At 43.9% G+C, this 23,487-nt stretch overlaps 1 protein-coding gene across 1 annotated transcript in view; it reads left to right on the top strand.

Annotated features, from left to right (window-relative positions):
• The window catches only part of LOC147748519 (coiled-coil domain-containing protein 159-like), a 190,241-nt gene that overhangs the window by 81,494 nt on the left and 85,260 nt on the right, over positions 1–23,487 (top strand). Inside the window, exon 5 of the mRNA XM_086962771.1 lies at positions 21,056–21,089. Within this exon, the coding sequence (XP_086818897.1) occupies positions 21,056–21,089 (34 nt within the window). The remainder of the gene's footprint in view (positions 1–21,055; positions 21,090–23,487) is intronic.

The following is a 23,487-nucleotide window of genomic DNA, read 5'->3' as shown; positions in this document are numbered from 1 at the left end:
GGGATAATAGACTGATTTGACGTTGTTGCTGAACTTACAAGCTTTACACTTCATACAAGTGAAAAAGCCCTTTATCTCATGAGTCTTCCTAGGTGTAATATTGACCTCATTTCTGCTCAGCTTGTCCTTAAGAGAATCAGCCTTCCGATAGGTAATGCTTGGGTTGCTACCTAGAACCTCGGTAAGTGTCTGTTCAGTGAGTAACACATTCCAGTTTTTCTTGAAGCTTTTCTGTACCTGCCACGAACTAGCATGGTAAGTAGAGATAAATCTGATAATCTCCTGTTCCTCAGGTTTGTCGGTCTTCGGTACCAGTAACGACTCATGGCTGATGGTGCTAGCCTTCACAAAAGCTGCTTCAATCACCTGTGGGTTATAACCACGTTCTCTGAAACGTTGTTTCATTATGTCTCCTTCTCTTACAAAATCCTCATCTCTGCTGCAGTTCCTCCGGGCCCGGAGGAACTCCCCAAAGGGGATGCTGCGTATGAGTGACTTCGGGTGGCTACTGTCAGCTTGAAGCAAGGTGTTACCTGCCGTGGCTTTGCGGAATAATTTGGTGACAAGTTTATTCCTCTCAACCTCAACTTTCAAATCCAGAAACTCCATCATACAGTTACTGATCTTACCATCAAAAGTGAGGTTAAGATCATTGCAGTTCAGTTCACGGATAAAGTCTTCTGCCAGTATTTCAGGACCATCCCAAATGATGAATAAATCATCAATGTAACGCAGCCAGGTCTTAACATGGCTGCGATACAAAGTACTGGTCTCAGCCACCCGTTGCTCCCAGTTTGCCATGAATAGATTCGCAAAACTGGGAGCAAAACAAGTTCCCATCGCCGTCCCTTGTCGCTGTCTAAAGTAAGTCTCATTGAAGATGAAGAAATTATTTTCGAGACAAAACAACATCATTTTCAAAATCATATCAGTATGGTCTCGAAAGGAGATGGAACGTTTCTTGAGAAACCTCCGACAGGCATCGATACCATCCAAATGCCTGATGGAGGTGTACAGGCTGCCTACATCGAGAGAAATGAGGAGATAGCTATCCTGCCATTCACAGTTTTTGATCTTATTGATAAAATCTCTGCTGTCCTTCAGATACGAGGGTATACCCTCCACAAAAGGACGCAGAAAAAAATCAATATATTTCGAGGTGTTCTCAAGGAGGGATCCCATTGAAGAAACAATTGGCCTACCCGGGGGCCTGGCTGCATCCTTGTGCAGTTTGGGCAAGAGGTATAACACTGCCACTTTAGGGTTTCTATTTAACAGAAAAGAATACTCATTCCATTCTAACAGGCCCTCACTGTGCCATTCCTTCAACATGTTGTGGTACATAATATTTGTTCTTTCGATCTTTTCAATGGATGATACCTCATAACAATCCACGTTGTTCAGTTGGCGCATACCCTCCTCAACATAGCTATTAACATCCATGACCACAACATTCCCTCCTTTATCCGATTGACGGATAATAATTGAGGGATCATCTTCCCTCAATCAGGTGCATACTGGTGACAATAAGGAAACCGGGCTGTGTGGGCCCCCATAACCCAAGTGGGGGAGGGTCTACCTAGGTCCCATGGGAATCATGTGAACAGATTAGGTCACACAGTTTCCAAAGTCAATCATAGTCAAGAAATAGTCAAAAATTATAAGACCAAAATCATGAATTTACCCGCAAATTACGTTTGCACAAATGGAACAAACTTAAAGTAAAGAATGCGGGTAAAACGATTGAGACTACCCAGCCGGCCACTGAATCTATCTGGGAAGTCGAAGCATTGGCTGCTCTAAAGGAATTGGAATTTAATGTACCACCTGAGAGTCCCATTGCTGCTGAATCATTGGGTTTTAATCCAAGTTTGAACTGTCCTAATAATTTCAAACCTAAATCTAATTTTAATCCCATATTGCCAGCTGGCGGTATTGATGTTTTTGAAACTCTTGTAATTGATGATTTGAAAAAGTTGGCCAGAAAGAAAGACTGGGTATGTGACAATTTAAGTAAACATGAACGTTTGGCTGTAAAGACTTTGGAAGATGATCCCTCAATTATTATCCGTCAATCGGATAAAGGAGGGAATGTTGTGGTCATGGATGTTAATAGCTATGTTGAGGAGGGTATGCGCCAACTGAACAACGTGGATTGTTATGAGGTATCATCCATTGAAAAGATCGAAAGAACAAATATTATGTACCACAACATGTTGAAGGAATGGCACAGTGAGGGCCTGTTAGAATGGAATGAGTATTCTTTTCTGTTAAATAGAAACCCTAAAGTGGCAGTGTTATACCTCTTGCCCAAACTGCACAAGGATGCAGCCAGGCCCCCGAGTAAGCCAATTGTTTCTTCAATGGGATCCCTCCTTGAGAACACCTCGAAATATATTGATTTTTTTCTGCGTCCTTTTGTGGAGGGTATACCCTCGTATCTGAAGGACAGCAGAGATTTTATCAATAAGATCAAAAACTGTGAATGGCAGGATAGCTATCTCCTTATTTCTCTCGATCTAGGCAGCCTGTACACCTCCATCAGGCATTTGGATGGTATCGATGCCTGTCGGAGGTTTCTCAAGAAACGTTCCATCTCCTTTCAAGACCATACTGATATGATTTTGAAAATGATGTTGTTTTGTCTCGAAAATAATTTCTTCATCTTCAATGAGACTTACTTTAGACAGTGACAAGGAACGGCGATGGGAACTTGTTTTGCTCCCAGTTTTGCAAATCTATTCATGGCAAACTGGGAGCAACGGGTGGCTGAGACCAGTACTTTGTATCGCAGCCATGTTAAGACCTGGCTGCGTTACATTGATGATTTATTCATCATTTGGGATGGTCCTGAAATACTGGCAGAAGACTTTATCCGTGAACTGAACTGCAATGATCTTAATCTCACTTTTGATGGTAAGATCAGTAACTGTATGATGGAGTTTCTGGATTTGAAAGTTGAGGTTGAGAGGAATAAACTTGTCACCAAATTATTCCGCAAAGCCACGGCAGGTAACACCTTGCTTCACGCTGACAGTAGCCACCCGAAGTCACTCATACGCAGCATCCCCTTTGGGGAGTTCCTCCGGGCCCGGAGGAACTGCAGCAGAGATGAGGATTTTGTAAGAGAAGGAGACATAATGAAACAACGTTTCGGAGAACGTGGTTATAACCCACAGGTGATTGAAGCAGCTTTTGTGAAGGCTAGCACCATCAGCCATGAGTCGTTACTGGTACCTAAGACCGACAAACCTGAGGAACAGGAGATTATCAGATTTATCTCTACTTACCATGCTAGTTCGTGGCAGGTACAGAAAAGCTTCAAGAAAAACTGGAATGTGTTACTCACTGAACAGACACTTACCGAGGTTCTAGGTAGCAACCCAAGCATTACCTATCGGAAGGCTGATTCTCTTAAGGACAAGCTGAGCAGAAATGAGGTCAATATTACACCTAGGAAGACTCATGAGATAAAGGGATTTTTCACTTGTATGAAGTGTAAAGCTTGTAAGTTCAGCAGCAACGTCAAATCAGTCTATTATCCCATAGAAGACAGGGAAAAACCGATTACACAACACCTTAACTGCCTCTCTGATCATGTGATATATGTGTTGGTGTGTCCATGTGCCAAAAAGTATGTAGGGAGCACTATGTTCCCTGCGAAAAAACGTATTCTAGAGCACATGAGGGCGATCGACAATAGGGACCAAAGCTCGCCAGTCGCCCGTCACGTTGAAGAAAAATACAAGGGCAACCGCAACCTATTGAAATTATTTGTGATTGATAGTATTCCAAACATGAGGAGAGGTGGTGACAGAATACGCAGGTTGCGTCAATTGGAGAGTAAATATATTCTTGACCTCGATACACGTATCCCAGGAGGGCTAAATTCTGAAGAAGAACTTAAATGGTATTTGGGAGAGTAAACTATACAATGTTCTGCCTACAATGATGCATATATGTATATATTACGTTGTTTGTTTTCTTGAACTCCTAGCAATGATTCTACTGTTTTTAAATCACTTCACATCGAATTTGTTTCCAATTTTAGACATTTTTTGAAGGCCGCTTGTACATGGCATTAGCAGTCCTGATGTGCCGTTCTTGTTTCTCTATAGGTGACACATATCTGTGGAGAATAGACCGGGCAGAAGATTTGATTAACCCATGGGGTCATGCTCACAATTTCCCACTTGGGACTTAAGGACACGTCTTCATGATTTTGGTCTTATAATTTTTGACTATTTCTTGACTATGATTGACTTTGGAAACTGTGTGACCTAATCTGTTCATATGATTCCCATGGGACCTAGGTAGACCCTCCCCCACTTGGGTTATGGGGGCCCACACAGCCCGGTTTCCTTATTGTCACCAGTATGCACCTGATTATTATATGTACTTCGTGCTGCCTTGAATGTGATTGTGTGTTCATCTTTTAATTTTTTGAACATGGCAGCATGGATTCTTTCATAATCTGAAATGTTTTTTCCCCACTTGGGTCAAGTTATATTTGATTTATTATGGTGTGGGTACTCGACACACTATTTAATTTGGTTAATATTGTGCTAGAGGTGACAGCATATATCATTTCAAGAGTTAGACAGTCGAATGGCTATGTCATTTACTTTGGCACATTATCATTAGTACTTGACCATGCCAAGATGGCCGCTGTGTTTTACTTTATGCACATTGTCCTTTGTTTATGTTTATACACAAAGGTTTGAAAACTTTATTTAAATGTTTACTTTACTAACACTACTCACCCGTGACCAAGGCGAGTTGTCGCTGAAACGCGTTGGGGGTTTAGTTCCATGAACTGTGTTCCATGCTGGAATAAAAATATATACCCACGAACCTTGTTGGATGGTATAATTGGATAGTGAACATTTACTGGATTTCGAGTGCATTTTCACGCTTGTCAGCGTGTGGTGAAACGTAATACATACAGGGTGCCTTTGACCCTGGTGTGCACCTCAGTCCGAGGGTCCCGGTTTTTCAAAGGATGTGAACTGTGCATATATATATATATATATATATATATATATATATATATATGTATTTTCACATCCTCCAACAAGGCGCACCGGAACACCGTGACAGCGGTGCATCACAGGGTCGGAAGTTTCCCTGTTACAATGTATCCAGTTTCACACAGCGCAACTGTTGTTACGCCAATGCACTCCAATCCGAGCAAATTATCACACCAATCCAACTGCAGTACAAGGGTTATTTATTCATTTCATTTCAGCATGAAAATCAGGCAATAGAGCTGTAGCCCAATGCGTTTCAGCGATTAACTCGCCGTGATCAATGGATATATATATATATATATATATGTATATATATATATATATGAGGTATGTCTGAGTTCCCAAAGCAGGCGAGCGCAGCGCGTACGGCCACACAAACAAACAGGAACCAGCGAGACCCAGGAAGGTGCAAGTTTTTCTTTTATTTAATTTTTAGCCCAGCACCAGTCCGCCATGACGCGTTTCGGCTAAAGATAGCCTTGATCACATGACAACGTCATGAGGGCTGACCACCCATTTAAAGTGCACGAGTGCCATCACATGTTATGGAAAGCGAAAAAATACTTTACTTTCCAAAGTGTTACAAACATTATATTGCAGCATAAATGCAAGTATTGCACAAAAAGTATACAAGTAGATAACCTGTGTTACAAAATTGCGGTAAAATACATTTTAACACTCACAACTTGTAAAACCTCAGTAATCAAATGTAAATGTACAAATTCATGGCAACGGCTAAAAAAACTTCTAAAAGGAGTATAAAAGTTAAAAGCCAATAAATAATTATAAATAATTATATTGCCATTAAAATTCCATCAAGACACTACTCCATGTGCAAGTTAAAACAAACAGATGTATGGAGAGTGCAGGTAAATAACAGAAAATCCCTGTTGTCATGGATTCAAATATGTTCAGAAAGCATAATGCCCAAGTGGGCTGTACAAAGGTACTGAGGTAAAAAGGTACTAATTTCTATGTGCAAATACGCATGATTAGTGCAAAACATGTCAAATGACTCTAAAGTGCTACCGTGAAAAAGTGCAAAAAATGTTAAATCATTGATCTTATTAAAGATCTTTTACAGAAAGGTCAAAGAGGGTCCAGGATGCATGTTATAATAACTTTTCTCTAGTTCAAATACATATTTACAATATAATCACAGTACTGAGGAAAAAAGTGCAAACTGCATATAGCAAGGTAGACAGGTTACTATAGATAGGTGTGGCAGTCCTCCCCAATATTAAGCCCTTGCGGTGCCTTAGTATCAAGTGATATGATGTAACGAGTCTCTAATTTTCGAAGTAGAGACTCTCTATCACCTCCTCTCCTCTGGGGAGGAACACAATCTACCACATAGTATTTCAAAGCGGAGGCATCTTTCCCATGGATTTTCTCAAAATGCCTGGCAACTGGATATGCCATATCTGCATTAGTGATAGCACGCAGATGTTGTAGGATTCGCTTGTGGACTTGTGGCCTGGTACTGCCCACATATCTAAGCCCACACGGGCATTCCAAAACGTAAACTGCAAATTCAGATTTGCAATTGAATTTTTGCTTGATTTTGATTGGGAAAGGTGAAAGTGGTGTATGAACCTCCGACTTGCTAATACCATGCTTACAGGCTTTGCAGGTAGAGCATTTCAAAAATCCCTTGCTACCATCTAACCATGATCCTGTGCTCACCTCTGGGCTACTCGAAACCAGGCTGTCTTGCATGGACCGAGCTTTACGGTAGGTAATGCTAGGATATTTAGGCATTGCAGGGCCAATGACAGGGTCACTAGATATCAGGGACCAATTGTCCTTGATGATTTTGTGGATGCTTTTATGCTGGTTGCTATATCCAATAATTAATCTAGTCTCCTCACATGATCTATTAGTGGGAGGCTGCTGGCTTTCAACTCCTGAGCCCAGGAGTACTGACCTCTCTATTTTATTGGCCCTTTGTGTAGCATTATCTATAATCTCAGGTTTGTAGCCCCTTTGAAGGAAACGAGCCCTACAGTGGGATTGTGCCAGCCGGCATTACTCCTCACTGCTGCAGATTCTCCTGATACGGAGCATCTCCCCATAGGGGATGCTCCGTATCAGGTGCGCTGGATGATGACTGCCAGCGTGCAGCAGAGTGTTCCCTGCCGTGGGCTTACGATACAGTTTGGTATGAAGGTTACCGTCCTGGACAAAGATTTCCACATCCAGGAACACAATGAACTGAGTGCTAATGCTGCTGGTGAACTGGATGTTAAGGTTATTGACATTAAGTTATTGTATAAATTCCCTCACCTCACTCTCAGTCCCATCCCAAACAAAGAACAGATCATCAATATACCTTGACCAGAGTTTCACTTTGGTGTTCATGGTGACGGTGTGTTCCGCCATCAGGACCTGCTCCTCCCAGTACCCCATGTGCAGACAGGCATAACTGGGAGAGAAGCAGGCCCCCATTGCCACACCCCTGGTCTGAAGAAATAGCTGTTTGGCAAATAGGAAAACATTATTTTCTAAACAAATGGAGATCATATCTAACAACATTTTCGAATGTTCCTGGAAGCAGGCTTCCCTCTTCCCAAGAAAATGTTGGATGGCTTTCAGTCCATCTTGATGGAATATGCTGGTGTATAATGAAGTAACGTCCATGGACACCAGAATATAATTAGAATTCCATCTAAAATCGGTAAGTCTCCTGAGTAGATCACTCGTGTCGAGGATAAAAAAGGGCAAGTTTTTTACATAGTCCTGTAAGAAGAAATCGATGTACTTGCTCATATTTTCCAACAGGCTGTTGCATGCAGAGATGTTGGGCCTGCCTGGTGGCTGCTGGTAATTCTTGTGGACCTTAGGAATGAAGTATATTACAGGAGTCACTGGATAGTCCTTCTTTAAAAATTTATACTCATCCATGGTCAGCAAGCCTTTACTCCTCCAGGCAGACAGTTTGGAATAGATTTCATTCCTAGCTTTAAGAGCATCCTGCATAGTGATACGCCTGTAACAGTCCTTGTCGTTGAGCTGTTTGAGGGCTTCTTCCAAGTACATTTTACGTGGCCATAAGACCACGTTGCCGCCTTTATCAGATTGTCTTATAACCAAGTGTTTGTTTGCCTTCAGCTTTTTTATAAGTTTATGGTACTCACTGTCCCTGTAGTTGTATTGTTTAGTTGCATGCAAATTTTTGATCTGCAAATCCTTCAATTGTGTGGTGACACGCTCATGGAATATGTCCACATTGTCTTTGATCATCAGGGGGTAAAATTTGGATTTGAGTTTGAAAGGTGTCTGACAAAGTGCAGGAAGAAGTTCACCTCCCAATGCTGTCTGACTCTCTGTATGACAAGGGAGCTCCTCCTCCTGGAGTTCCAAAAGTTCTTGCGTTAGGGCTGCTCCTATTGTGACTGATTCGCTAGAGCCACTGGTTGTAATGTGGACAAGAGTGGCATCTTGAGTCCCAATCGTGGTGTTGGAGTCCACTACTGTTCGTGTTGCATGATATTTGCGCAGTTTTAATTTACGCACATACTTGAACATGTCGATCTTAGTTGTGGCGTAATCAAAGTCTCCCCGTGGGCTATATGATAGTCCTAAAGATAAGATAGATGTCTCTTTCGGGGTCAGAACAGTATCAGTTAAATTTATAACCGCATGAACATTAGTATTGGAGTCAGAGATGGGGTTTACTACTGCGGTTGAGCTGGCTAAGCCTTGTTCCACTGCCATCTGGAACGCAGTTTCCTTTGCCTGCCTCCTACATTTGCGGCGTTTGTTGCTTTTCCGCCTCTCTGCGCGTTTCCTGTTGGCACGCTGGCGGCGGCTGCCTGGGTTCCTGAGCGCAAGGTTAATTTTCGATCCTGCTGGATCATTTCCATTTCTTGCGCAGGGGTAAATTTGCGAAACCCCGACCGAAGTTGACGCCTGGCTTCCGTGTCAGACTCACTTTCAGGCTGTGAGCTATCTCCTGAGATCGAAGACACCTCAGTCTGTCCTGTGGTTGCTGTGGTGCCAGTGCTGGTGTTGGCGACAGTGATGTTATTGTTACGCCGCTGCTTAAAATTGTCGTACCTTTTCGAGAACATAAAGATCTGGCCGTTTTCGTAATCCAGTCTGTCGCGTTGAAACTTATACGCCTTCCTCTTTTTGATGACCTCTTCCTCACGTTTAAGCCGTGTATTCATTTCCTCTCTATATTTAGTGAGTTCAGGAGAGGGAGGAAGTTTGTCAATTTCAGCATTGATTTGAGCAATGTCATCCAAAAGCTTAATTCTGTCACTTTCAGCATACTGGATGAGTATGCCCATTAGGCGTTTCGAATTATCAAGGTTACATCGCGCCCAATCTGCAAGCATTTGTGGGTTGGGTTTTTCATAGGCGGGTGCTAGTAAGATGCGCAGTCCACGCGGCACCCGCCCCACCTCTAAGTAACCCGTTAGGGAAGTATGCTCCCACCACTTGGTTTGTTCGCTTTTGCTGCATTTTTCGAGCCGCTTAAATAATTCCTTAATACCAGTACTTCGTTCAGGCACACTGTTGGAACTAGAGTTAGGAACGGACTCCCCGGCCGGGGGGTCCGTGAACATGCCCCTGGACGCCTCCACACGCCCCCTCAACGTGTCCGCGGACATGGTACGTAGCAATGGGCAAATAGCTTTGTGCACAACACAGTCGTACTCCTACCCGGCAATGCTCCTCGGAGTCGATCCTGTAAACTTCACACAGGGGTTTCCGCAGTTAGTCCGTCTCGGCTTTGCTGGTACTCGCTCGGTGAGCTCAGGATTCCCGACCAGCCAACGCTGACCCGGTGCCCCGGACTGCTTCCGGTCTTTCCTCAGCACGCCTCCAAACGATTCCGCTTTCCCTGGGGCGTGGCGGCGTCTCCTCACGGAGATTTTGAAAAGTTCCGAAGAAACGATGCTTCTTGCCGCAGCTTGCCCAAAACGTGAAGGGGTCTCACCAAGTCCGGGGAAGCAATCCCGGATGTAGATATGAGGTATGTCTGAGTTCCCAAAGCAGGCGAGCGCAGCGCGTACGGCCACACAAACAAACAGGAACCAGCGAGACCCAGGAAGGTGCAAGTTTTTCTTTTATTTAATTTTTAGCCCAGCACCAGTCCGCCATGACGCGTTTCGGCTAAAGATAGCCTTGATCACATGACAACGCCATGAGGGCTGACCACCCATTTAAAGTGCAAGAGTGCCATCACATGTTATGGAAAGCGAAAAAATACTTTACTTTCCAAAGTGTTACAAACATTATATTGCAGCATAAATGCAAGTATTGCACAAAAAGTATACAAGTAGATAACCTGTGTTACAAAATTGCGGTAAAATACATTTTAACACTCACAACTTGTAAAACCTCAGTAATCAAATGTAAATGTACGAATTCATGGCAACGGCTAAAAAAACTTCTAAAAGGAGTATAAAAGTTAAAAGCCAATAAATAATTATAAATAATTATATTGCCATTAAAATTCCATCAAGACACTACTCCATGTGCAAGTTAAAACAAACAGATGTATGGAGAGTGCAGGTAAATAACAGAAAATCCCTGTTGTCATGGATTCAAATATGTTCAGAAAGCATAATGCCCAAGTGGGCTGTACAAAGGTACTGAGGTAAAAAGGTACTAATATATATATATATATATACTAGCAGCCCATCCCAACGTTGTCCGGGAGCAATAAGGCTTCAGGGCCCCCGCCCACCCCGACGTTGTCCGTGGGTCCCCCGGAGCCTTCCTCCATATATTGCAGTACTATACCTCTATGTTTACTTTGTACGCTTTTGTAACCTGCACACATCCTCCTCCTGCAATGCAGTATTATACCTATATGTTTACTTTGTACGCTTTTGTAACCTGCACACGTAACTTTTTCCTCTTGTAATGCACCGTTTGGCTCACTTTTGTAATGCTCCGTTTGCTTTCTCTTGCTCACGATGTACGCATTTGTAACCTGCACACGTAACTTTTTCCTCCTGTAATGCACCGTTTGGCTCACTTTTGTAATGTTCCGTTGCTTCCTCTTGCTCACGATTGTCATTTTTGCTTCATTTTTCCGCCGCTCACCGCTCCTAAATAAATAAATAACCTACCTCATCCGCCGCTCACCGCTCCTCCCCGCCTGTCTGCCGCTCCTCACCGCCTGTCCGCCGCTCCTCATCGCCTGTCCACCGGTCCTCACCGCCTGTCCGCCGCTCCTCACCGCCTGTCTGCCGCTCCTCACCGCGCCATGTCCGCCGGTCCTCCTCGCGCTCCTGGACGCCGCTCCTCCCCGCGCTCCTCACGTCAGCACGTACGTCGCGGCCGGCGCTTCTTCCAAGGGACTACTTTTTTTGGGGGGTAAATTTTTTAAATAACGTATATTTATTACGTTTATATAGCCTATGTCCATCTGCACACCCTGACGATTACAACAATGTATCGGGTGTGTGGATTGGCGCTGTGGTTCCCAAGTTTACCCGCCTCAAAGGTTCAAAGTTCTTCCTTTATAATAGTAGTATAGATAAATGCCTCTTTTTGCATGTTCACCGCCACATTTTTGGACTGATGCTGCTCGTTTTTCAGCTCCGAGTGTGCACTGAAGCCTGCTATCCAGACCTCAGTGCCAGTGTTCTTAACCCTTAACAAAAGTATGTCGCATTGGCTGTACCTAATTGGCAAGTACTGACTTACTTATAAGTCCCTAGTACATGGTACCGAGGGCATGTAAGGCAAAGTGTCCACACAGGGTTGCAGCACTGGTTGTGTCACCCTGAGTGTGAAGAACAAAATGGCTCCTAGCCTGCCACTGCAGACTGAAAGGATAGTGTGTACACTACTAGTACGACTTTGCCATTAAAACAAATGGCAACGTCACCACTCCCTTAACATTATATATGAGACTCCTTGAAAGAAGGCCTATGAAGTCCTATTGCAGGGAGCTGTATATTGTTAAGTAAGACATATATCTTTTTATATGCCTTAACAGCAATACTTCAAAATTATCGTTTTGCTGGGGAAACGTTAGTAGCCCGATTAGCTAACACGGGGTCACTGAAACTGACCTCCAAGATCAGAGATTGAGCAGACACGTTTTTAATGCTTTTCTAAAAAACAGTAATTGGGTTTCCCCTTTTAGCTCTAAAGGGAGAGAGTTCCAGAGTCTGGTGGTGCCTACCAGAAAACGTCTGCCGCCTCAGCCAGCTTTTTTGAACTTGGGAACCACCATGTTGTAAGCAGAAGAAGACCTCCGCGTCCGAGCTGGAACATACCATTAGAAATACTGTTTAAAAAAGCTTGGACCTGCACCATGCATCGCTTTAAAGGCAATGCAAACAGCCTTGAAGTCAATGTGTTTTTCCACTGGGAGCCAGTGAATTTGTCTGAGCGTAGAAGTGGCAGACTTGTACTTGGTAGCAATTGCTTTAACAGCAATCGAGCAGCAGCGTTTTGCACAATCCAAATTTTGGTGAGACATTTTTTCTTTAAATGAACAAAAAGACCATTACAATAGTCAGCCCTGGACAACACTAGGACCGAAATGACCAGTTTTTGAAGATTATCAGGGATAAATGGCGAAACTGAATCGTTTTAGTGTGTACAACAAAGCTGAAGTAATGGTGTTAACATGACCCTTAAACATGAACTTGTAAAAGTAACTCCCAGATTCTTCACCTTGGTTTTCATAGCCTGACCAAGAATGGTATCTGCTTTGAGAAGCAGGATTCAGACAGTCGTGCTTTCAGAAAATGTGTTGGCCCCACCTGGTGCATTTCGACCCTCTCAATTGGCTGGGCTTGTGCCTGGTCATCTATGTGCTCACCCTGCCTTTTTTGCGGATACACTGTGCACCTATCCTTAAAGCTGAAAGTGACCCTTCTGGTAATGAATCGAAGTTGAGAGGCTCTGGTCTGTAATGTCCTACAGCACGCAGTGCCTGATATGTAATGTCTCACATCGCCTGTGATGTCCCAGGGGGTGGGCCCCGTCTCCTATGTCTTTTAATAGAAAGCTCGCCAGTCAGAAATACGCCAGAGCAGGGATGGCTGTCAGTATTGAGCCACAATAGGGAGTTCTCAGTCTGTAATGTCCCACAGTAAAGTAATGTCTAACAGCAGGGAGGCCCGGTCTGTAGTGTCTCCCAGATGTCCTTGGTCTGTAATGTGTGACAATGGACAGGGTTCTAATCTATAATGTTCAATAGTGGGGAAGGTCCTAGTTTTTAGGTCTTGCCTAGGCAGTGAATGCACTGTCTCGTTAGAGACATGCTGTATCTGCTCTGTGGGGTTTCACCACGCCTATCGCTTTCCATTCGTTCCTTTGTGAGGCTTTCTAAATTCCTTTAATTTCTGTGGTTAATTGTTCCCATCTCGGTGTGTTGGTCCAGCCCATCGCGACTGGCTCTACAGGGCCACCGTGCGGACAGACGTGGTATGGAACAAATGAGGACAGAAACACGTACTTGTTTACTTCTGTTTCTTTGTGCTGACCTAATTACTTCTCTACGTGGTGCTCATGCGCACAGACCAGGCTTGTTTCGATTCCACTATTCTCAGTGCTGAGCATCCAGCATCCAGCTCTCAAGCAGGTAGGTGTTTGCGCCAGTTGTAACAGGAACTGGACTTGTGCAGTGATGCAGGCTGGCAGTTTCCCTCCACCAATTCCCCAGCACTCCCCTCTCCGGTGCTAAGCAGCCTGGGCCTGCAGTGGAGCACCAATGCCTTGGAGGAGCGGGAGGCGCTGCTGGAGCTGCTGGAGCTGCCCACCTCTCCGGCCAGGGGCAGCTGGGTGTTCAAGCAGCGCAGGCTGGTCCTTGGCCTCTTTTCACAGCAGACTCGGCTACAAAGCAGTGGAGTGCTTCCAAAGGCCTCATTTTCAACCTCTCTGTAGATATTCAGCTTCGGCTTATCGGTGTGGCCTGGCACTCTGCGTGTGCCCTTCTTCATCGGTGCACATTTTTTAATTTCTTTTTTACCAGCCCTTAGTGGTTCAGAGCTATTACGTTTGAAGTGGCCAGCAAGATTTCTAGCAGAATATGAGGAGAACCAGCAATCGTGGCTGGGTTTCTGTGACCGGTGTGTTTTCTTGGATTTGCTGAAAGATGAACTGACTACCACTGTCTGTGCAGGCGCCTCACTTGTTTTTATTATTGTTCCCTTGCTAAATGCTGAACTGCAGTACCCAGCTATGTCCTAGTATTTTGCTGCAGTCGTTCGCCTTGTCAAGTATACTGAAGGTGAAGTGGCATGTGCTCAATGTGTTACATGTGATATCACTTTAAAAAAAACTGGATACCCTCCCGATCGTGTGTCCTGTTAGTAAGTAGGTAGGTTCATGTAGTGCATTTAGGTACAGTTGCCCCAGCACCGTTTACCTGTACAACTTGCCGTTTTTTAGGTTGAGGACTCCGTCGCACTGCTGTAAGCAGTGTGGGCGGAGCCCTAAGATTCAATGTTTCTTAGTGGGGGCTTGGAACCCGCCCTCTTCTCCATTGGCTGGCCTAGTAAATGCTGGCCAGCCATTGGAGGAGAGGGGCGTCACTCGGTCCAAGCCCCGTCTTTTTCGGATTCGGGTGCGTTTTTTTAAGGTTCTTTCTTGTTTTCTTTCTCTCCACTTCCCATTGGCTGGAATTTTACCTTCCATCCAATGGGAAGAGGAGAGAAAGAAAACCACGCCCGAATGCGAAAATGACCGTACTTTCTCCGAGGCATTTCTTCCTCGCCTCGGAGAAACATGGTTGGTGTTATTTAACGCATGTGTTTGTTTTTTTGGTCCTCGTCTCTGACCCTGCCTCGACAGCGCTCTGAAGAGCAGTAGCCCTACTCGGTTTGGTTGTGTTTGTAGGTAGCAGGATTAAACGTGAGCTCTACATGATACTGCAGGGAGCTTGCAATATCTAAAGACTGCAGGCGAGCTCTGCACAGGCTACATGGCGCCTAGAGTAATCTGGTTGCAGGGCAAAGGACCCCTGCCAGAGGCTGCACAGAGCCTGTGGTGACTACAAGGAAGAGAGCACTCTATCTCTGAAGTGCCAAGCGCATAGTCTGGTGGGAAGCTCACGATACCGTGAGAGAGAGATTAGTTTGCTATATTTGAAGTGTGGTCAATTTGCCACTCATTTCGGTGTTGTACGTGATTAACCAGAGGGATGCTCCTATTCTGTCTTTGGTCTAAGTGCCTAACACTGGCGGCAATTGCGGGACATCATCTGCTGTAGGTGCTGCACCATTCAAGTTAGGATCACAGACAGACGCTCAGGAAGAAGGGTGCTGGTACATTGTTTTTAGATCTAGGACGGCGTTCACGATCCCCGAGCAGGAGCCGCGGTAGGCACGGCAGCCCATCTCCCCGCAGCAGAACGCGGAGCCCAACGCTTCACCGGCCCGCTCCTCAGCTCGGAGGTCCAGATCTCACTCGAGATCACCCACTCGCTGATCGACATCCCGCTCTCGGTCGGCATCCAGGGGAAGAGCTGAGGCTGCCTCCAAAAGTCGCTCCGTCTCCATGTCTGTGTCTTCCAGGAAGTGATCCGCCATCGGGGAGGCCCACGAAGAAGAGGCAAGAGACATGCAAAAATAAAACATATTTTTTTTCTGAAAGTTTATGAAAGCCGCTTAAGCATTGTTTTCTTGATGACACGAAGACACATCGTTAAAGAAATACAGCAGTAAATAAGCAGTAAAGCATCTACATGTAATATTGAGGCTGTTCTGCTGTGTTGTCGGTATCCTGCTGCAAACACGACATGAGGAGTCACCTCTTCACACTTAAACCGAAATAGTGGTGTAAAGGGTGCATTCTTAACTTGTGCTTCATCAGCCAGAGTCGTTGATGTCTCCTTTGCGCTCGTCGACTCGTTGAAGTGGTGATAAACCAATCATTTGCTCTTCATTGACTTTAACAACACCATGACCATATTTGATGTTTTTTTTATTATGAATTTTTGCCCAATTTAAAACCAGCATTCAGTTTTCAAAACAGGTGCTTTGTTGTTTTGATTGCAGACATACAGGCGGCGCCACTGAAATTATGCACTTCTGCTTTTGCAGTGTTTTCTGCATAAATATTTATTTACAGCATGTGCCAAATAATCAGGCATCGGCTGCATAAATTGCACATTTCACCCCCAAAAAGTTGCTTTTAGCTCAAATATATTAAAAGGTACCTCAAAGTAAGTATCAAAGATGTAGACCCTTTGCAAATGTTAGCTGGTCATCTTGTTATTTTTATACTCTGGCTGTAAACTGGTACTATTGAAAGGAAAATATTGCTGAGGTAGTGTTTGTTAAAGTTTCAAAAAAGTGCAATACTGGCACAGAATGTGCCACTTTGTGCCAAATAATGTGACTTTTATTGTTTGCATAAGTTAGCGAACCTTGCCACATAATTAAATCTTCCGTTGTTGCATAGTGTCAGTGGCCCTGTGTGTTGGTTGTTCGAATCGAATGTACAAAATTATTCTTCAGGTTTTTCTTTACATATTAGACGGTGTAAATACAGAGGAATGAATGTAGAAAATGAAAACGTCTCTCTGGCTTAGCCCATCCTCTGTGTGTGTGGGGGGATCTCTGTGTGTGTGTGTGGGGGGATCTCTGTGTGTGTGGGGATCTCTGTGTTTGTGGAGATCTGTGTGTGTCTGGGTAACTTTTTTTGTAGGTGGCACTATGTGTGGGTGGCTCTATGTGTGTGGGTGGCTCTGTGTATGTGTGTAGGTGGCTCTGTGTGTGTGAGGGTGGGTCTGTGTAGGTGGCTCTGTGTGTGTGGGTGGCTCTATGTGAATGACTGTGAGGGTGGCTGTGTGTGTGGCTGTGTGTGGGTGTAAATGCAATAGGTCATGCATATGCGAGCGATTAAGCTATTGGCATTGTAAATGACAATGCCATTTATTTAACGATTAAGCTATTGGCAATGTAAATGACAATGCTATTTATTTATGATTTAAAAAAAAAATGTCATGAGCAATGCCAATAGCTCTACCTTTAATAATGCTGAGACCATTGCATTGTAAATGCTTGTTGTTAGCTGTTTTGCAAACATCCAATACATTGAGGCTTTCAAACTAATAGAAAGACTAAAAGCCCTACGGTATTGGACTCTTTTACGGATCCTGGGCTATGGAGTTTGTGAAGTGTTGCCGCCAAATTGCACTATTTTGTGTATTTATTTCATTATATTTTATAATTATTCCCATGCTAAATGCTGAACTGCAATACAATCTAAACCACAAGCCAATTCTTTTTTTTTAAATACTGATGCCTAATAACCGTACAGCGCCCCCTACAGATATGGCTGGTGCTAGACATTTGAATTACCCGTTGTTTTACAGCTGAATTGTACTCATTTTGTCAGTCTTAGTTACAGAGGGTGCAATAAGAGATCTTACAGGAATGTATATATCGGGGTAAGATACATTATGTTTGATTTATTTGGGTGTGTTTTTAAAGCGTGGGCTTGGGTCCAAAAGAGACTGGAAGAAACACTAGAACCCCCTTCTAGCAACTGTGGATAGATTTCTCCCTTTTCTCAAAAGATAGCCTGTGACCTCAATGTTTTGGCCCCTGCTGAACGATGCATTATGAGCAGCTTCTAAAGACTACCCTTCATTCCCCTGGGCACTAACCCAACAAATAATCCTAGCCTCTCCATTTCAGGACTTGTCCGTCCCCACTTTTGGCGCCTTTCCTAAATAATCACTGCCATTTCCCCCTGTGCAGATGGCGGCATTTGAGCTCTGCCTGCATAGTATCGATGACATCTAGTACAGAACAGTATATTGGAAACTAATGTTCCATTAGAACAATCAGACCCCCCCCCCCCCAACTTTATTTGTACTTCATGCATCTCATTTTCTTCGGTTGCCGTAGATATATATGTGCATTCGCTTACCAGCCACAATGCCGTAGTCTGCTTCTATGTTACACCACCTTTGGAATCATAGTATATTTCTGAATATTCAGTAAGTGCCCGATTCACAGAACTAACTTAAGACAAAATCCTAAACTTACTACTTTTGGTATTCACAGAAGGCATTTAGTAGTAGTAAAGTTAGGAGGTTGTCTTAAGTCTGTCTTAAGTCAAACTTAAGTCAAAATCCTAACTTTACTACTACTAAATGCCTTCTGTGAATACCAAAAGTAGTAAGTTTAGGATTTTGTCTTAAGTTAGTTCTGTGAATCGGGCCTTAAGTATCTTAAACTATACTTGGAGATACTGCAACTCTAATTTTATTAACCCTTTGTATTCAAAAACATTTGATAAAACACATAATGCATACATTTCTGTGACTTTCATTCTCCATTTTACAAAACGTGACATGTGTGCCAGACTGCATGTCTGCCTGGACATAGGAAATAAAAATAATTATCCTGGCTGATGATGTAATCTGTAAATACAGGTGTGGCTGGAAAACATGCTTAGATTCACTAAGAATATGCAACCATTAAGGACATTAAAATCGCTAGAGCTGCCGTCTTTGGAGCTGGGGAAGCAGGTTTGAGTCTCGATGTTGCTCAACATTGTGTGATTCTGGGCGAATCAGTTTATCTCCCCGTGCCTATAAAATAAACAAAAAATAAATATGTATTTGTGTAATAAAGCTAGTGTTCATGTGTTCCAATACCTTCGATCAAATTCCTGCTATATCAAAACCATCCTTTTCTCTCCAGTGTGCAGTAGCTTCCCAGTGAAGACCAGATGATCGCCACACTTAATTTTACATGCACACAATGCTGGCTTTGATTGTTACATGGGCCTGCTAGGTTTAGGGCAACTTTTTATTATGGGTATTACATCTTTTTAGCAGTTTGTCCCCCCCTGAGACTGGTTCCAGTAGAAAATGTTTTTCTCTAAACAATAAAACCGTTTGCGAGGGGAGATAGATATTTTCTGCTCCAATCTAGTATATCCCGTGGCATCAGTAAAAGCAATATTTAGGGGGTGGCGCAGATAAAAACAGTGGGGCCGATTCATAGAACTAATCTGAGACAAAATCCTAAACTTACTACTTTTGGTAGTTTATTGCATTTAGTAGTAGTAAAGTTAGGATTCCTAACTTTACTACTACTAAACTGACACAAAATCCTAACTTTACAACTTTTGGTATTCACAAAAGGCATTTAGTAGTAGTAAAGTTAGGATTTCTAACTTTACTACTACTGAACTGAGACAAAATCCTAACTTTACTACTGGTATTCAAAAAAGGGATTTAGTTGTTGTAAAGTTAGGATTCCTAACTTTACCACTACTAAACTGAGACAAAATCCTAACTTTATGTCATTCGGTATTCACAAAAGGGATTTAGAAGTAGTAAAGTTAGGAATCCTAACTTTCCTACTACTAAATGCATTCTGTGAATACCAAAAGTAGTAAGTTTAGGATTTTGTCTCAGATTAGTTTAGTGAATCGGCCCCAGTGGGTGCACTTATATATGGAAACAATTGCTGACGTCTGCTTAAAATGATTAAATCTGACTTTAAATGCACCTCTGTGAATACACATTCTATATATAGACAGACACTTACACACACCTATTTAAACATTTTAACCAAATATGGGTACGTGTAGTGTATCAAACGATCAGTCACTGCTTAGCAGTGAAAGGTAGTTGGACTAATTGTTTGTGAGAAGGAGCAGTATTTTTTGTATGTCTCCTCCCAGAAAATCCAACAGCTGTGGTGATGAGTGAGGCCCATGAGGAAAGGCAGGGCTGGGCAAATGAAGCTGGGACATGCCACTCTCACCAACCTGTCACCTTTCCTTCACACTCCCATTGCCACCTCTCATCTCTCCCATGCACTCCTACCGACCTTGTCATCCCTCACTCGCAATCCCACTATCCCCTCTCATTCCTCCCTCACAATTCCACCGACCCTGTTGTCTCTTTCCCACACCCCATTGCTCCTCTAATTTCTCCCTCACATTCCCTCTGTCCCCTCTCATCTTGCACTCCGACTGCCCCATCTCTTCCCTTCCTCACACACGCTGTCTCCTCTCTGTACTGCCTGCTCACACATGCTGCCTTCCTGTACCTCCTCATGCTGTACACACGTCCACCTCTTACCCCGTCCCCCTTTGGGTGCCCCTCCCACTCCTCTTGGTGCTGCTCTCACTTATTCTCGGAAACTGGAAGATGTGCACTGCCCATCTCTTTCCTTGCTCTTTGTCGATTCACACACCTCTCTCAATTTGGTATCCACCCTCTGTACCCCACTGGTCATTGCTTCTCTGAGCATCCGCCTTACTTTGAGGTTAATAAGGTTTCTTTGGGAAGAGCAACCAGCCCCCCCCACACTCTCTAGCTCGTACTCTCTTTCACCCCTCTCTCTTGCTCACACGCACTCTTACTGCCTCTCTCATGTGGTTGACTTTAGGTCTTGAAGTCCATTTTCTTTCCTGTGCCTTTGCAAGGTTTCCGTCCCCCAATCCCATGCTCTCTTCCTCTTTTTGGGGTGTCTTCTGCGTACACAGGCTCCCTCTTTATGCGTCTGTCGCCTGCTCTCCCCTTCTTTCTCTCTTTCTCACACACTCTTTCTGCTCCTCTGTCTGGAGTTCATTCAGCATTTCATGCGTAAACTACCTATCCCTCTCTGTCTCCCTGCCTATCTATTCTGTGCAGCTCTCATCCCATCTATCCACTATGCCACATAATTCCACTACACAGATCCACTCCACACCACACAATTCCACAACTAACAATTCCAAACCAACTCACATAATTCCACTCCACACCACATACATCCCCTACACTCCAAACCAAAACACATGGGTAAAAGACATTGTCATTTACAACGCCAATAGCTCTAACTCTCTGTCAAATGCGAGGCCTATTGGCATTGCCAATGCTTGTTATTGTCCTGTATTGGGGAAGCCTCAGTCTGTAATGTGCCACAGCTTCCCCGGGGACGCCAATAGATTGAGATTTAAAGTAGCCACCAAGGTTGCACGAGACAAATGCAATGTTTAATGCTGGACAGTATTGAATAAAGGCTGCTGTTTTATAGCCTGCACAATGAGAATACTTAATAACAAGCTTTTTATTGTATTTTTCACAGGAAGATACGCAGATGGAGACAGTGAAGCTGTACAGTAAGAGCCCCCTCATCCCAAACCACCTGCTCTAGTTTTCACTGCATCTGGTCATACCAGGATTTGCAAATACGCTGATTCTAAAGTTGATTTATTAATGCAGCAGCTCACACAAACTATTAAAAATTGCTTTATTTATGCAACACATACATACAGATAGTACCACAAACTATTTGGAGACACCCCCAGCACTTGTATCCCTTGAAGCTTTAGCAATAACTTTATACTGCAAACAACACTTTTCATTTAACACAGACAGCATCAAAACCTCACAGTGCTTCTGTGTGTGCTCAGCAGGTAGGGTGTTTCTATACTGGTAAGGGTATCCAGCCTCCATGTGCAAATTTATCTCCAGGTAAATGTCCGGCCTGGATGGAACTCCTTGGCTGGTGGCACGCCTGCTGATTTCCATTCTCTACAGGTGTGAATGATGTGATTCAAGTTTATATGTTAGTGTTCAATTGTGTTCTGTATATTGGTGTAGCACACAGTTCAACCTGGTGATGAAGCAGGAGCTATATGGGTCGAGCCAGGATCGGGGCTAGGTGAAGAGTCAGGTCTTCAGTTTCTTGTGGAACTGGGAAGGAGGCTACAACGTGCAGTGGCAGGTCATTCCGGGCTTTAAGAGCGAGGTAGGAGAAGGCACTACCACCGAACATGGTTCTTCTAATGTGATGGTTTGTGCACAAGTAGGAATCCGGCGGAGCAAAGGTGTCTGGTAGGTTAGTGGAAGTTTACGTGGTTGTTGAGGTATGTGGGGCCAATGTTGTGTAAGGCTTTTTATGTATGCATGAGGAATTTGAAGAGTGCTCGTTTGTTGATTGGGATCACTGGAGCTATTTGAGGTGTGGGGTAATATAAGTGCTGAGTAAGAGGGTAGGGCGGGCTTAGCTGCTGAGTTTTGTATGGAGTGGAGTCTTCTGGTCAGTTGAGCATTGATTCCTGCACAAAGTGCGTTGCCTTATTTCAGCTTGCTGGTGATGAGGGCTTGAGTGACTGAAAGAAGAATTCTTTGTTGTTGATTAATAAAAATCATTACAAACAGAAATAAAAAAAAAATCTTTTGGGTTGCAGCAAGAGCTTAATTATACCAATTTGTTCTAGCTAATGTCATGTCTTTACATGGCTTGAGTGACTATTCTGCGAGTGTTGGTGGGAAGCCATTTGAAGATCTTAGTGAGCATCTTGAGTGTGTGGAAGCAAGAGACGGAGACTGCTTGGTGTGTTGGTTGTTGATTACTATTCTGAAGTTCTTTGAGTCGGTTGCTGGCTGGGGTGTGGGTCCACGTTCGACAGGTTACCAGGTGGAGTCCCAGATTGAGGTAGCTTTGGCATCTTGTCTGTGTTAAGCTTGGGTAGATGTCTTTAAACTGAGAGCCAGGCCTCATGGGGGTGACGCTGGCTTGGGCTCATGAGGGATGCCAGGCACTGGCCAAAAAAAGCATCATAACGAAAACTGTGCTATATTTTTAGTGAAATATATAGAGCAGGAGTGAGCCACTATGTAATTGGTTTGGGCCATCAGTAGCATCTTTTGTGACTCCTGTCCTGGCTTGGTGTGGTATCAGTGGTGTTTTGGGAGGGGTTCAAATAAACTTCAAAGTCTCTTCCTCTACTTCTAATAAAGGATAACACTGGGTATTCTTACACTCTATGGAGACCAAGCTGCCTCAAGCCTGTTAGTCATGCCCTTGATTGCATTTTTTACGATATAACTGATCATACCTGCATGTTTGAACTGCTAAATGTATTTCTAGTGACAGTTTTATAGAATAAGTGTGAACATTGTTGTTATTCATGAAGGAAGGCACACTTTAAAAAGTTTGAAGACCCCTTATATATGAGGAAAAAGTAGTGGGTGGTTTGGTACTCACCGTGTGCTTTGAATACCAGGCCTGCGTGCCAACTAGGACTGGTGGCACAAAAAGCTGGCAGGCCCATGGGTATTTTAATGCAAGAACTTCCTGCTGCCTCTCCATCTCTAGCCCAGAACGCCCACCTACCCTCTACAGGGAGCTCTCCATAGCGGCTGTTTTGGGAAGATCTCAGAATGAGCTCCACACCTTAAGTACAGTGTCCTATTCCGAAAGGCACTGATTATATAGCATCCATTAACAGATCCCCACTTCTGAGTGCCTCCACCATTGGAGGGTGTGCCAATGGGTTTTGAGTTTGACAGTGTCACTACACCACCATCAAGGCTGCTTCATTGGGGGCACTGTACACCAGGATGCAAAAACAGAAGGCTTTCTGGTATTGTCATCACTCGATCCCCAGACCTGCCCCTTATGCTTCCATGGGGAAATAGTGCTCTGAAAAGTACACTGTATCTTGCAGATGTCACTGTACACTGCCACCCAGGAATCCCTTTACATTAACCCACACCAAGGGGCACAGC

This window comes from Lissotriton vulgaris, chromosome 1_1 (genome assembly GCF_964263255.1).
Source record: "Lissotriton vulgaris chromosome 1_1, aLisVul1.2, whole genome shotgun sequence".
NCBI lineage: Eukaryota > Metazoa > Chordata > Amphibia > Caudata > Salamandridae > Lissotriton > Lissotriton vulgaris.
This window is presented reverse-complemented; position numbering and strand designations above follow the sequence as displayed.